Source organism: Rhinopithecus bieti, unplaced genomic scaffold (assembly GCF_001698545.2).
Source record: "Rhinopithecus bieti isolate Rb0 unplaced genomic scaffold, ASM169854v2 scaffold_62241, whole genome shotgun sequence".
NCBI lineage: Eukaryota > Metazoa > Chordata > Mammalia > Primates > Cercopithecidae > Rhinopithecus > Rhinopithecus bieti.
This window is the reverse complement of record NW_016823697.1, coordinates 133,937-151,054: the sequence shown is the minus strand read 5'-3', so window position 1 is coordinate 151,054 and position 17,118 is coordinate 133,937. Positions and strand designations below refer to the sequence as shown.

The 17,118-nt window shown below is 39.0% G+C and overlaps 1 protein-coding gene across 1 annotated transcript in view; it reads right to left on the bottom strand.

Annotated features, from left to right (window-relative positions):
* Nucleotides 1–17,087, bottom strand: part of KIF21A (kinesin family member 21A) — a 160,784-nt gene extending 143,697 nt beyond the window's left edge. Inside the window, 1 exon segment of the mRNA XM_017861708.1 lies at nt 16,600–17,087. Coding sequence (XP_017717197.1) covers nt 16,600–16,643 — 44 coding nt within the window. The 5' untranslated portion in view covers nt 16,644–17,087.
* Between the last annotated feature and the right edge of the window lie 31 nt (nt 17,088–17,118).

Here is a 17,118-nt window from a genome sequence, read left to right as displayed (position 1 = left end):
CTGTCTGAGAAAGTAGCTAATGTGATTACAGTGGCTGGAGGGGCAAACTAATAGCTTGCACATAATGTGTTCCTACTTCATGTTTGGCATGTTTCATGGGAGAGCCATCAGGACTTGTGTAGACATGCAAGGCTCTCCCAACTGGACTGAGGGCAAAACCCCTATCTGAATCATCTTGCATTTCCCCATCAAACTATGTTGAGTTCACTTGATCTAGTGGGGCTCAGTGACTAATAAACTGAATTGAACTAAAGTAAAACTCAGAATGGATCTGAGCTGAAATAAATTGGAATGGTCAGGGATGGACTTATTATCCTTAAAAATTTTGTTTCTTTAGATATCGGAATACTTTAGTAACTTCTGCTGTGCCTACAATGAACTTGGAGCAACAGCTTTCTTTTACATTTTACTAGCTGCACTTTCCAAAAGCCTGTAATATACTCAACAGAAGTATTATCTACTTTACACACAAAAGGACCTGACTCATAGAGAGGGGTAACGTTATTTTTCACAGGGTTACTTTTCCACCGCTACTACCTCAAAGGGAGTCAGTGAAACAGAAGGGATTTGAACTCAAAGTCCAACAGCATTACTTTTCATCATTGAAGTTCATTTTGAAATATTCAGTAGTAAAAAGAAAATTATTCAATGTGCAAATAAACATATCTGATAGTCCAAAAGAAAAGAAAACCACAAACCACAAAGATGACTGCTATTGCATCTTTTTTGTTTGTTTGAGACAGTCTCTCTCTGTTGCCCAGTCTGGAGTGCAGTAGCACAACCTGGGCTCACTGCAACCTCCACTTGCTAGGTTCAAGCAATTCTCCTGTCTCAGCCTCCTGAGTAGCTGAGATTACAGGTGCCCACCAACACACTCGGCTAATTTTTGTATTGTTAATAGAGACGGGGTTTCACCATGTTGGCCAGGCTGGTCTCAAACTCCTGACCTCAGATGATCCAGCTGACTTAGCCTCCCAAAGTGCTGGGATTACAGGCATGAGCCACCCGTGCCCAGCCATATCTTTTTCTTTCTAAAGGTAAACAGAGAACATGGTTCTCATCACAAGGTACAGAAAACAATTCAAATATATAAGCATCTGTTATGCAGTATGGGTAGGGATGATTTTGAAGAATATTCATTCTTAGTCTATTTCTACTATTGTGTTCATTATCCTAATAGCTTGTATGTGGATGATTCTACCTTGTCAAAGACAGCAAATAGGGCTTTCTTAGTCATCCTCAATAGTCCACTTAACTGTCTACCACAAATATTCTAGGTCCATCTGTCATCACAGTATTTCATTTCACAGTAAACCAACTTTTGTGAAGGACTCAAAAGGTATGTGTTTTAACAATTCAATCAAGTTTGTTTTCTAAACAGGTTTGTCTTAAAAAGTGAAGGTTGTTTTCAGGATCATTTAAGTTTCAGACCTCATTTGTTGATACCTTATCTCTAGAAACTTCTTTTTCAACCCAAACAAAACTCGTTATCTAATCAAAGGTTTCAGTGGCTATTATTGTGTCAACAATCAAGACCCAATTATTGAGTAAGATCCTTAGAAAAAGAGTCACAAATAATTGTTAATTGATTTTTTTCTCATTTTACCATGGTAATTAAAATTTTTATAATATGCAATATGACTTGTCTCGTAACTACAAAAAGGAAAAGTAAAATTAATTAAATGTTTTGCTAAGTTAGCAAAGGAACTGTCACTTCAGTCAATCTTTAAAAATGACTTCAAATTACTGTGGCTCACACCTGTAATACCAGCACTTTGGGAGGCCAAGGTGGGCGGATCACGAGGTCAGGAGATCGAAACCATCCTGGCCAACATGGTGAAACCACGGCTTTACTAAAAATACAAAAATCAGCTGGACGTGGTGGTATGTGCCTGTAATCGTAGCTACTTGGGAGGCTGAGGCAGGAGAATCACTTGAACCGGGGAGTCAGAGGTTGCAGTGAGCCGGGATCGTGCCACTGCACTCCAGCCTGGCAACAGAGAGAGACTCCATCTCAAAAAAAAAAAACTCCAAATTAAACATGACACATGGAAATGAGATGGTCACTTATAGTTTAAATATAAAGTATGTGTGTGTGCGACCAATTATGGGGTCTTAGTAAAAACCTTGTTGGTGTAAGTAGAGGTGTGCTCAGGTTAATGATATACTAAGCAATATATTTAAGAGGTTTAAGGATTAATATGCCAGTGAGCTCACCTTGTCTGCCAACCAACTGGAAATAAATAAGTATCCCCCATGTCAAAGACAAACAGAAAAGAAATGAATTTCCATTAATATACATACCAACAGAGAAGAAAGATTTAAAAAAACATTTTATTCAAACTGCTCTAAAGGGTATAATCATCTCGGTCTTGACTTTCACAACTCAACATATTCATTAAAGATAAATCAAGATATCCATTCTATCATATAAATACAATGCTGATAGCTTTGACTGGTAATATCAAGGTAACATATTATCAAATATCACTGCACTATTATCATGTCTTTTCTTCATCATTAAAGAAAGACATAATAAATTGTAAAAACGGGGCCCAAGTGAAGGCAGAAAGAATCTCTGTTAAAGAAATAGATTTCTGGAAGTTAATCCCAACTAACATTTCAGAATTACTACGTGCCAGACATTATTCTGAGTGCTTTATGTCAATTATTTCTCATAACGATTCTCTTATGTTAGTACTCTTACTACCTCTACTTTACACATAAAGAAACCAACCAAGATGAAAGTGGGGTTTTATAAAAAGGAACTCACCAAAGAAATTAACCTCACCTTAAGGTGATTTTAAAAGAAATTATGGTTAGTTATTAGATACTACCTAGAAGAGGAAAAATAGAGTTTCAGGTAGATGGAGAGAGGAAGTGGAAAACAGGAGATAGAAAGAGGAGAAAAAAGAAGACGAGGGATAAAACTAAAAAAAAAGAATCTAACATCTCACAAACATTTCTAAAGAACATTCTAACAATCTTAACAACCCTTTGAGATAGGGATTAAGGGATTGACCCTATTTTATACATGAGAAAATTAAGGCGCATAAAACTTAAGTGGCCATCCGAAATTCTGAACTCAAATATTTGTGATTCTAAAGTCTGTGCTTGGCTGGGCACAGTGGCTTATGCTTATAATCAAGGCACTTTGGGAAACTGAGGGAGAAGGATCTCTTGAGCTCAGGAGTTTCAGATCAGCCTGGTCAACATAGAAAAACCCTAAGACCCTGTTAAAAAAAAAAAAAAAAAAAAAATTTTAAAAAATAAAAATGTAAATAAATAAAGTCCATGCGTTTTTTCATAAGTCATGCTGCAAAAGAAAATAAAATTAAGGGCCAGGCGTGGTGGCTCACACCTGTAATGCCAACACTTTGGAAGGCGGAGGTGGGTGGATCACCTGAGGTCAAGAGTTCAAGACCAGCCTGGCCAACACAGTGAAACCCTGTCTCTACTAAAAATATAAAAAGCATCCAGGCTTGGCGGCAGGCACATGTAATCCCAGCCACTTGGGAGGCTGAGGCAGGAGAATCTCTTGAACCCGGGAGTTGGAGGTTACAGTGAGCCACTGCACTCCAGCCTGGGGGATAAGAACAAGACTTCGTCTCAAAAAAAAAAAAAAAGAAACATATCAATTTTTTTATGAACATTAATATATTTTATACCATATGGGGCAGATTCATTCAACTCCTTAGTGGATTTTATGTGTTGGTGTGTGTGTGTTTCATGTCAATCCCATACTGCTATGATTTGAATGTGTCCCCAAATTTCATGTGTTAGAAACTTAATCCCCAAATTCATTATGTTGTTTGAGGGTAGGGCCTTTGGGAGGTAATAAAGATTAGATAAGGTCGTAGAGGAGGGCCCCCATGATGAAACTAGTGGCTTTGTAATAAAAAGACGACTTGAGCAGACACACACCCTCCCTCTTGCCATGTGATGTCCTTCACCATGGTACTATGCTGCAAGAAAGCCCTCATCAGATGTCAGCACCCAGAATCAGGAGCTAAATACATTTATTTTCTGCATAAATCATCCCTGTTGGTGTTCTGTTATAGCAACAGAAAATGGACTAAGACATACATGGAAATTGCAGCTTCTAGATCCTATGTGATTTTAGTCTCAAAACATTCTAGGGCCTCCAGGTTGAATGGGGTAAAGTGGAAAGCTGGACAACTAGACTGGATGGCATGGAAGTGAAGTAATGTCCAGAGATGACCTAGAACAGATCAGTGCCAGCTTATGTACACAAGTAGAATAACTCTGGCGGCAGCTCCTAGTTCTGTGCAGCCCACATGAGTTGAAGGAGACTCCAGTTGGGACAAAAGGGGACAAGTTTCCCTCTCCACAGAGAGGGGGCTTTCAATAATTTCACTTAGTCAAGTGGGTTTGGATTCAAGATACAGGGAAAGAGAGCTAAATCAGGAAACCAAGAAGAAGCCAAGTTTGGACAAGTAAAAAAGGAGGTTAAAGGGAAGGCTATGATCCTAAAAGCACAGGAATAATTAATAATAAATCTGGAGCAGCAGCCAAAAAATTTCACACTAATGGGTTGGTGGAACAAAACTACTACTGTGATTTACTTGTGGCTTTATTGAGGACTGACCCAGAAACTCAAGAGAGGCTGAGTTTGTCCACTTGGGGCATGAAGAACTTCATCTGAAAACAGTTAAGCAAGACAGGAATTCAAAGGAAGCCTGATGTCATAGAACACACACTTGTGAAAAATTATGATTAGGTTACATGAAGTTAATAAAAAATTTAGAGCCAAAGCTAACTAAAGAAACACTCAAAAACAAAAACCAAATCTGCTACAGAGGCAACAGAAGATCCAATTCCTCTCATGTAACAAAATATATAAGAATATTATCAAGGACAGATGGAATCTGTTGTCAATCTAAGGGCAAGTTAGCAAACTAAAATTCAAAAGCCTCATATTGTGTTGCCTAAATTGACACTTGAAAATGTCACAGATGTCACACTGGAATTAAGGAACTTTAAATGGCAGGTCAAATAACCAGGAATGAAATCTGCAATGTCATGTTGAATTAGCAGTTGACAACCTCCACTTTAGGACAGGACAGGTGAAGACTAACAGATCAACAGGCTACTCAAAGAGAAGTGTTTTGTGTTGAACTGAGGTGAAAGCAAGCAAAATAAACACCTTAGAAACTCACTTATTTTCAAGAAACATGAAATAGTTATGGTCTTGTGTTTGTTTGATTTACTATCAGTGGCTTGGAATAATGTGCTGGGAAAATATCTACTCCATCCTAATATATTGTGTCTTTACATAAATATAGGTGAAAAATTAAAATTAAATATCAATATATCTTTTTCTGGAAAGCATCCTCAGTACCATAATGCTTACCCATATATTCTGGGTGAGCAGCACTATTCACCCTCATCAATTCCAATAAACAGTCTTTGGTAAAGTCAGTGTTCATCAGTAGAAATGAAACTTTATAAAGAATATAAGGAGACAGCATAGTTCTTATATGAAATTAGGGCGCGGGCGCGGTGGCTCAACTTAATCCCAGCACTTTGGGAGGCCGAGACGGGCGGATCACGAGGGTCAGGAGATCTGAGACATCCTGGTAACACGGTGAAACCCCGTCTCTTACTGAAATACAAAAACTAGCCGGGCGAGTGACGGGCGCATGTAGTCCCAGTCTCCGGGGCTGAGCGGGAGAATGGCCTAAACCCGGGAGGCGGGCTTGCAGTGAGCTGGAGTTCTGGCCACCTGCCCTCCAGCCTGGGCTACAGGCGAGACTCTGTCCAAAAAAAAAAAAAAAAAAAAAAAAAAAATGAAATTAATGCCCTTATTAAACAATAAAGTCATGTCAATTAAATCACTGTTTGATATACTGAATTTAATGCATATTGTACTGAGTTACTGAAATAAAGCAGATAGTGTATAATATTTAGCATGTTACTCAAAATGCCATTCCTTAATATAAAGATAGACAAATTCTATTTTTTTTTTTTTAAACAGAGTCTCACTCTGTCATGCAGGCTGGAGTACAGTGGTATGATCTCAGCTCACTGCAACCTCAGCCTCCCAGGTTCAAGTGATTCTCTTCCCCCAGCCTCCAAAGTAGCTGGGATTACAGGTGCCTGCTGCTATGCTCAGCTAATTTTTGTATTTTCAGTAGAGATAGGGTTTCACCATGTTGGCCAGGCTGGTCTTGAACTCCTGACCTCAGGTGATCTGCCCACCTCGGCCTCCCAAAGTGCCGGGATTATAGGTGTGAGCCACCACACTAGGACCAAGATGGACAAATTCTTATGCTATGTGCTAGAGGGGTAAATATCAAGCTACTAAAGAGTATCAACACACTGATTACAACGATTTCAAAAAACTGTAGGTACATATATAAAAACAGACTAAAAAGAAATATAGCAAAATGCTAGTAGTAATTATATTAGGGAATTATGATTGATTGTTCTCATCTTTTCCTGATAATTTTCTAATGTGATTAATCTATTTCAATAATGGGAAAAAATTGAATAAAAATAACTTTCTTATGGAATTATAAACTGATTTTGAGATCATTAGACAGGCTTACAAGATATACTTTCTGGTTCTAAATATCAGTGTTCTTCTAAAATGCCTTCAGGCAAGTCTTTATACAAGTTCTATTAATGAGTATTGCAGGCACATTGCCCCATTAGCTCCAGGTCCCAGAAAAAAAAAATTTATCAAAAAAGTCAATGTATAATTAAAATTTTTATATTATTATTTCTGCTACTTGTACTCAGTTTATCCGTTACAGCGCTCTTTAATCCACAGCCTAATGTAATAACGTCTTGCCAAGGTTGATGAAAGGACGTAAAAGGAAAGCATTAGCAATATTTCCAAAAATCTGGTGCAACCTAATTCAGAAGGAAAATTCATATTTTTACTATCCACTTGAGTTACCATTCTCTTACATTAGGTTAAGCAACTAGTAACAAGTATAACTCAAAACTACTGTTAATCTCACAAAGTATATGCTAGTAACTTTACAAACACTAAGAACTATACTAATTAAAAGGCTTTGTGTGGCCGGGCGCGGTGGCTCAAGCCTGTAATCCCAGCACTTTGGGAGGCCGAGACGGGCGGATCACGAGGTCAGAAGATCGAGACCATCCTGGCTAACATGGTGAAACCCCGTCTCTACTAAAATACAAAAAACTAAAACTAGCCGGGCGAGGTGGCGGGCGCCTGTAGTCCCAGCTACTCCGGAGGCTGAGGCGGGAGAATGGCGTGAACCCGGGAGGCGGAGCTTGCAGTGAGCTGAGATCCGGCCACTGCACTCCAGCCTGGGAGACAGAGCGAGACTCCGTCTCAAAAAAAAAAAAAAAAAAAAAAGGCTTTGTGGAAAAAAAAAAAAAAAAAAGAGTGAATTCTAATAAAATATAAAAGGATGAATTTGATAGAGTAGAGCAGTATGGCATGTGATTTACATATTGAAAGCAAAAAGAAAATGGGGAGACTAGATAGAATAAGGATCTTGGAAGTATTTATATATATACTGTTATATCACTTATAGTGGTATAAGTAAGAGATACTCAAAAAGCAAAAGAACAGATACCAGATACAGATACCTTGGAAGCACGTCGCAAATTCAAGTTACAGGTTATACATCAGAGAATAATCCAATTGCTAGAGTTTGGAATATAACGAACATACCCATCATTGGTGTCCTAGTCCATTTTGTGGTACTATAACAAAATACCATAGACTGGGTTATTTAAAATGAACAGAGATGTATTTCTTACAGTTCTGGAGGCTGGGAACTCCAAGGTCAAGAGGCCTGCATCTGGCAAGGTCTTTCTTGCTGCCTCATCCTAAGGCAGAAGGCAGAAGGAAAGAGAGCATGCACGAGAGAGCAACAGGGGACTAAACTCTTTCATAACAAAGCGACTCTCAAGAAAATGAAACTACTCCCTCAATAATGACATTAATCCATTAATGAGGGCAGAGCCCTCATGAACTAATCACTTCTTCTTAGGCTTCACTTCCCAACATTGTTGCATAGGGGATTAAGTTTCCGACACATGATTTTTTGGAGGGACACATTCAAACCATAACAGTTGGTTTTACCAACTTTATCTAATAATATTACTACCTATGTTTGTATAAAAGCCATTTTTTCAAGTGCTTTCACACGGTTGTCTCTTGATCCTTTCCCAAATCCACTGGGGTAGGGGAGAATTACCAAGGGAAAACCAACTTTATCAGGGGTAAGAGTCTAAACCAAAACAGTTTTCTAACCATGCAATGCTCATTCTATTATAGCACATTGCATTCAATTACTTTAATGCTTCCAGCTTACGTGATTCCAGAACACAATGAACACTCATTAATTATGTATTATATGAATGAATTTTGATCCAAAAAAGTAAATAAGAAGGAATACAATTGAGGCTAGATATGCCCTGTGCCTCATTAGTACCATGTGATCAATATGCCACATCATAATAAACTACAGCTTGACTCTCCAAGGTCTCTTGTTCCCATTTGCTGAAAGATAAAGACTTATTTAGAACAACTCCTAGCTGACTTAGTAGTTGTATCAAATAATGAGGATATCTATTCTGAAAAAAATGTAATTCCTTCATCATATTGAGAGATCTATGATCTTATCAGGCCTATGTGACAGACACAACTCTTCAAAGTTGAGAATAATTCAAATCTAATCTCAAAAGCTAACATCTTACTACACACTAAGATACCCAAAATATGGGGAATAAACCTTGAGCTGTCCTTGATTTTTTTAGCCTCTGGGTGGGTCCATGATCCCCACCATTCCACAACTAAGTTTGAACATTTTTCTTGGTTCTTTCCTCTTACTGAAGAAGCAGATGGATGTGCCCAAGTAGACTGACCAGGGGGTTAAATCCTGAATGACCTTTATTACAATCTGAGCACTCAGATATCTACTTGTCTCAAGTCAATAATCCAATGTCCTTCAAATGTTCTATTGTAATAGTGCTTAAATATTCTTTGAGGTTTTGAACACTTCAAGCCATTTCCTATTGGAATTTCAGAGAGAGAGAGAGAAGAATCATATATGGCAGGTCTAAGACCCCAAATGGCAGAAATTTTTCTGCATGACACCAGTCTAGAAAAGCTTTGTGTAGATGTGGGATTTAGGATGCTTTTGGGGTGACAGACCTCCATTACAATCAAAATGTATTCCGTATTTCCTTCTGAAATGGGTCTAGTTAAGAACCACCTAATTAGTGAAGTAACACTCAAAAGGAGGTCTTTTTAAACTGCTCAGATTTCTGCCTCCATCTTCCATTCCAGATCCCAAAAAATATGCCTCACTCCACCCCACCCCCATCCCACACTCCAGCCACCTTCCCTTTAGTGAGGTTGTTATTACTGCAATGTGCCATAATCCTTTAGTCTGTTGGAGTAAAGTATTAAGAACCAAAGTGGGAGGGAAGCCACACGTCCCAGGCCTAGAATTCACAAAGGAACTTCTATTTACATGGCTAAAATTATTTTCAAGTTAGACCACATACGAATTGTATTTCTGTGGTTGTTGTGAAAGCATTAATATGCTACATGCAAATGTTAAAAAGTCTATTTTTTTTATAACTCAGTTCTGGCATTTATTTATATTTTAATATACCAGAAACCTCAAAATTTAGACCTGGGTTTCTACCCCTGGGGTTCCTCTCCCTTTACTTCTGAGAGATCTTTGTTAGAATCACTGATCAAGTTCCTACTACTGAGGTGCTTCTAAAGTCAAAATAAGGGGTTGACAGTGAGCGACCTTATCTAAATGTCAAACTAAAATTAAAGGAATGCTTAAGGGATTAAAATTGTAGGTTATTTTAAAATAAAAATTCTTTCTTGGATGTATGTTAGCAAAATATGAAGTCCTAGAAAATCCACAGCACTAATCAAGAAGACTTGAGCTACTAGTCATGTGACCTCAATCAATTCCTTTTAACATTTCTGGGCCTCTAACATCTCAACTATCTCGAAAAAGGGGCCTCAACCAATTAGTCCCTTCAAGATCTCTTTTAACTTTAAGACCTATTTTGTCAATAATTATAAGAGTTTACTATATAATATTTTTCTTTTTTTTTTTTTTTTTCAGACAGGGTTTCACTGTTACCCAGGCTGGAGTGCCGTGGTTATTGACAGGAGTGATCATAGCACACTGCAGCCTTGAATTTCTAGCCCCAAGCAATCTTACCACCTCAGCCTCCCAAGTGGCAGGGGCTACAGGTACACACCACAATGCCAGGTTTAAAAATTTTTAATAATTTCAAAAAAAAAAATAGAACAAGATAATCTCAAAAATTATTCTGAAACCTTCATAAAGATCTTATAATAATTGTATGGTATCATGAAAACTGTCCCTTTGGCTTGGCTGTCATTTGCTTCACATAATGCCTGGGCTACAGGAAAACTATTTTAACACTCTGAGAAGATTAAATAGTTAATCCATTGGGAAACCAATTTGAATCCACAAATCCCCTTTCCAAAGAGAAGCAGTGAAAATAACAACAAACAACTTTGTTTTATTTTGAATAAAATTGTCCTAATGATATACAGTAAACAAATACTATTATCTGCCATACATTTTATTGATATGTTTTCTTCCTAATCTGAAACTCAGATTATGTCAGGCCACACGTGACTTTGACAGAAAGCAATTATTTATAAGTCCAAGACTCATCTTTGAGCATGTCTTGGGGAAAAACACTTACAATAATGCATATTCCAAGTCAATTTATTTAAGGAGAAAGAGATGAGAATCGGAAGATTGGGCATATTACAGTATTAACTGCTAAGATAATTTCTGCTTTCATGGTTTCACCAAACTGGAATTTCTAGTGCATCACTCACTACCCCATAATTATGCATCAAAATATTAACCAATTAGCAGGTAAGATGGCAAGAGCTCAAGGGGTAGTAATAATTAGACATGAAACCTGAAGTTCCATTTAGTCCCAAATAACAAACAGGTCCACCACTTAATAAACCATATCTGAAAAACGACTATCAACTCACATTTTGTAAATGAAATTATTTCATTGACTTTCTACTTGCATTATATGCTGGCTTTTCAGTCTACTCTCTTTCATTTCCATTATTTCCTCATCCAAACACAAAGACATATAAGTAGGGCATGATATAAGTAATATCCTCCTAATGCATGGGAATTTTGTATGAAATATGTTTGGAAGTGGGGCACAATTTTTTTTTAAATCATTGTCTGTGAGAAATGTATGAACTAAAAAATGTCATTGAGAAAATAAAGAGAGAAACAAAAACTCAAATCTAACAATTATCTTTCATTTCTGGTATGTGCTATTGATTCTGTTGTGTGTTCATTCCCACATATTTCATGTGTTTAAAAAGCATTGTACTGCTAGATCTAAGCTCCATGAAAGCAAGGACAACATATGTCATGTTTGTTGTGGTGGGAAAGTGTCTGGCATGTAATAGGCACTTAAAGATTTGTTGCATTAAGGATGAAAGGAATAAATAACCAAACACCAAATAACCATCTATTTCCATAAAATAAATGTTTCTCAGAGGTCTTACTCATTTGCTCCCATATTTTTTTAACATTAAACTGTTTCGAATAATTTACCTCACATGTATATTTGAGTTTCAACTTAAAAGATCCTTATTACATTAAAAATAATAAGTAAAATGTTTTAAAAACATTTGGAAATGTGTTTCAGAGCACAGCAATAGATATCAGAAACCTGAGTCTGAGTTCCAATTCTGTTACTTAGTGGCAAATAAACCTTGAGACACATTTTTCTCCTCTATAAAACAGAGATAATAATAGCTGCCCAGGCTCTCTCATAGGATTTTAATGTAGAGCAAATAAAATATTGTTCATTTGTATTATAACCAGAATGGGACAAAGAGACCATTACAGCCTACATGTTTCTTCTTCTGTAATAAGGATACCTAAAGAAATTATATTATTAGGAAAGTCAAGCTTGAAATATTAAAATAGTTCCTTCCTGTTAATATAGAGGCATTGTTAGTGCCTGCAGTTTGACTAACAACAACTAAAATCATATTTAACAGACTGCACATGAAAAGTTCTTACAACTCTTAATATCTTTAGGTTGACAAACAAGCATTGGGGAAAAGAAAAGTATAGTGAGGTCACATTGCAAATAAGTGCTAGTGACAGACCTAAAACTGAGCTTCTGAATGTCCAAATAGCCCCTAAGCCTGCTGAGCAACGCCACTCCTTAGAGTGCTTTGGTAAGTTGAAAACCCAGCAAACCGAAACACAAATTAGACCACATTACACACTAATACAAACTCACTGCCAAGGATAGGTACAGTTCTCTGATAAAGCCAGGCAAGGAAATTTTAGTTTCTACATACAGTGAATAACACAAAAACACAAAGGTGCTTTCTGTATCTCCCATTTCCACTAAACTCTTGACATATATTGCAAGCTAAAGTTATTGAAAAGGAAAAACATTTCAAAGTTATTGTGTCAGCAGAGATATGGAAGAGAAAGAGACACATCATCTCACAATGTATTAGATCTGGAATGTGAAATGTTTAACTTTATCATTTTGAGTTAACTATTCGATTCAATTCAGTATACTTAGATAATAAGAATAGATTCTACCTTGTACTTTATTGTTCATTTTTGTTGGCGACATCTATCTAAGCCATCCATTCAACTTACCACATTTCCTAGGAAATCAGCTACCTGATTATTGAGTCTAAAATCCATAACTTCCTACACCCATGCACTCTGAGGAAAAGAAGTGTTGCTGTTGAATCACATCTTACATCTCACATATATATATACATATACTTCTGTGCGTACATGCATATCCACTCTAAAACCAGACACCCAATATTTTGGTATTTTCTTAATCTAAGGATGTGATTAGTCCATGATGGGATGTCTGTGAAAAGTTTTATTCTAAATGTATTCCTCACATTTTTAAGTTATAGTACAGTAGTATCCAATAGACACATATAATGTGAAAACTAATTTTAATTATATTTTACTTAACTCAATGTAAGCAAAGTGTTATCATTTCAACATATAGTCAATATAAAAATTGAAATATTTACATTCGTTTCTTCGGAGTGAGTCTTTGAAAGCCAATGTATATATATTACACTTACAGTTCTAGTCAATATGTACACTAAATTTTCATCAGAAATACTTGTACCACTATTTCGATTTCAAAACTTTACTGTTGAAAAAGTAGATCCAAGTTGTTCGAAACATACTCAAAAGTTTCTAATAACTAGATGAAGGACCAATTTTTAAATTTAAATTTTAACTCATTTAAATTAAATAAAATTTAAAATTTAGTTTCTCAGTAGCATTAATCATAATTCAAGCACTTAATAGCCACATGGGGTTGGATAGCAAGGGCTATTATCCAAATCCATATCTATCTCAATGAAAGAAACACCACAGAACATCTCAAATATACTGCCAAAAGGTATTTTGGAAACTGAGTAAAATTGTTCTCCCTAAATGAGAAACTTTCTGTTTAACATCTTTCTCCCAAAGCTTTATATAACCCATTCACTTATCTTGAGAAACCTACAATAGAGTCATCAGCTTTAACATACTGATAAGCCTCTAACAAAACATAAGCACCTCTAGGATGCATTTCCACAATTATATTATTCCTTAAAGGAAAAAAGCAGGTCAAATGTTTTTGTTGATTTTGTGTATAGACATACAATTTTGTATTGATTTATTTATTCTGCTGAGGAAAGCTGTCACAAACTGAAGGGCAGGGTAACAGGATGCTGGAAAGATTAAATAATTTGAGGAAATATTTTAGTTAAGTTCAGGTCCTGTCTTAGCTGTATCTTTCCTGGCAATATCAAAATATGAATAACCTGTGAAAGTCATTCATTTGTAATCGAACTAACACAAAATCAAGAACAGGCAACTGACCCAAACCTAAGCGAAACTTTGCAAAGTGATGTTCTTGCCTCTCACCTCTGCAGGGTTAATGGTTAAGAACTTGGTCTATTGAGTCAAGCTATCTGGGTCGGAACTCTGGCTCTCTCATTTGCTACCGATTTAACTTTGGATGGTTTACTTAATCTTTCTGTGCGTCATCTGTAAATGGCCATAATAATAACAGGACCTAAGTCACAGATTGTTATGAGGAATAAACAAGACTTTACATGAGATAAAACATCTTAACACAGCACTAATCCTGGCACACAGTTTAAGTCAAACTATTATCACTACTTTTAGCCCAGAAATCAGGATAACAGAGATGAGGATATATCTTCAATAAATAATGGTTATAAAGGAACAATATAAGTCCAAACACTTTATAAATACTAAAGTGCTATATGAGCATAAGCTATTTTTATCCTATATAAAGTAAGTTTACAGGGTAGCTCTGTTCAGAGAACAATATATTTAATGAAAGAAATCCCCGATTTAGCCAGGTGCAGTGGCTAATGCCTGTAATCCCAGCAATTTGGGAGGGACAGCTTGAGCCCAGGAGTTCAAGACCATCCTGGGCAACATAGGGAAGCCCCATATCTATAAAAATGTATAAAAATTAGCCAAGCAAGGTGGCACATGCCTGTAATCCCAGCTACTCAGTAGGCTGAGATGAGAGGATTGCTTGAGCCCAAGAGGTTGAGGTTGCAGTGAGTTATGATGGCGCCATGACACTCTAGCCTGTGTGATACAGCAAAACCCTGTCTCAAAAAAAGAAAGAGGAGAGGGAAAGGAAAGGAAAGGGGAAAGGAAAGGGGAAAGGAAAGGGGAAAGGAAAGGAAGAAGGAATCCTGAATTCAACAAATTGAATCTTTGCAATGTGGCTTACTAAGTTATATTTAAGTTTTTATAAAGACTTTCTCCAAAAATCAAACCCACAGTCATTCACCTAAAAAGTCCTAACATGCACATCAAAACAAAATACAAGTTATTTATCAGTCAACATCAGTTTAGGGTCATCCATGTCTCTACAGGCAAAGAAGCATCGGATTTAACAGAATGGTCAACAAACTGCCTTGTGATAGTCCAGAGAATTCACACATAAAAATCTCAAATTTCTAAAAACAGACAAATTGTTTTCACTAATACTGTATGCACCTTCTTCACCTTGATCAGCTCTCCTAACAAAATTGCCCCTTATTGGGTTTTTTGTCTTTTTCCTTCCCCTTTCTCCACCCCGGTGAAGTCATTAACTGGTATTAAAGGGCTAAAAGAGAGGTAGTAGCAGTGAATAGGAGAAACAGACCAATCTAACAATTGGATAAGTAGCCCTAGAATAACCAAGGCCTAATTAAAACTTCAAAAGCCTTCTAACAGGTGATTCTAACCAGTCATAAAACTGTCACCTCCCTGGGTGGAAAAAAAAAAAAAAAAAAAAAACTTAAAAACTCATTTTATTCAAGTTAATTAAAGATACAAAGTATACAAAACAGCCATTACTATGCCCAACCCAAGATGTGTCACTAAAATAGTAACTATAGAAATGCTTAGAGGGGAGAATTTTTAAAATAATTTTCTGGAAAGACTACAAGACTGGGAGATTGTTAATAATTTCTAATTTCTTGGAGTGTAGATTATTTTTATAATCCTTAAAGCATAAATAAAGGAAGAGAATTAACAGTAGACTCTCAGAGCTGTGAAAGTCACGCACTTACTCTAGAATGAATGCTTCATTAATTTTTCACACAGTGTGATGATGTTGCAATTTTCCATGAGCAACTATCAGAGCTTTCCTTCTTGATAAGTATCAAACCAGCCTAAATTACATCGAATACTCGTGCCTGTCATTGGCAGAAATATAATTTTGATGTACCTAGTATTTCCACTCACACCCTGGCCTGTGTAACGTTACGATTACATTGCATCCACCCTGCCTAACGTCAGTATGTTTCACACAGTCACCCCTTTCACCCTTCTCTGGCTAAAGAGTTTTCTTCTTTCTGTAGACCTCTTCCCGGTGGATTTTACCTTAAATTCCACTTCCATTCAAACACCCAAGAGGCCAGATCTGTCTCTTCTACCCACACGCCAGGGCATATCTAGATTCCCGTGATGCTGAAAAAGGTGTCCCATTTGCACAGACATCAGAACCCGAGTGGGCGCGCGGCGGGCCCTGTGGTCGCCGGCGCTGACAGTCAGATGCTTTGTCTCCTGCCTGGGAAGGCCGGAGCTGCATGGACACGTATGACAGACATTCTAGAACTAATAAAAAAGAACACCACAGCCCCGCGCAGAGGCAGCTCCTCCCGGACAGGCGATAGCCCAAGGCGGCCAGACCTGAGGCGACTGATCCGGCGAGGGGACGGAGGAGAGTGACGAGGGCTTTTCCCCCGGAGAAGTCAAGACGCCCCCCAGGGACCGGGCGCCGAGCAGCCGCCAGCCACCTGCAAACACAGACGGCGTGAGGGCGGCGCAGTCTCCCTGCCAGCACCCGGCCGCGCGTGCCAGGCCGGCGGGGACCCACTGCCTCAGTTTCCTCAGCCGCAGACCCCGGCCGGGACGCCCCTCAGGTCGCTCCACCCCGGCAGCCGGTGCCCCGGGCCACAGCCAGGTCCTTGCCGCGCCCTCAACCCGCCGCCCGCCGCCGGCAGCCCGTCCTCACCTGACAGCCACCCGCACGGAGCTCTCATCCGGGGCGCCCAACATGCTGGCGGCGGGCGGCGACAGGGCCGTTGGGCCTCCGCACAGCAGAGCTGAGGCGCCGCCGGGGCCGCGGGACACGGGCGTAGTAGGCTGGGGCGTCTGCGGGCGGCCGGCTCACCTCCGCCGCGCTCCAGCCATGTTGGGCGACTGAATGGAAAGGTGGCGGCGGTGCTGAGGCAGCAAGAGGAGGAGGTGATTCACGGCTCGCAGGCGCCCGCCCCTTCTCCCCCGCTCACCCCCCAGGATCTGGGGCGGGGACGGAGCGCGCTTGAACGGTGACCGCGCCGGTGGAGAAGCCAACAGGCCGCCGGCGGCCTCGGGGAGGCCGGGTGAGTGCGCCCTGCCCCCTCCGGTGGGGACGCGGCCTCCCAGCGGCCGGCCTGGGGACTCCACGCCCGCCGGGGCTCTCCCGGCTCCTCGCCCCGCACTGCGTCAGCCGCGGCCGCGCGGCTGGGCCCCACCTCGCCCTCCCCCAGCC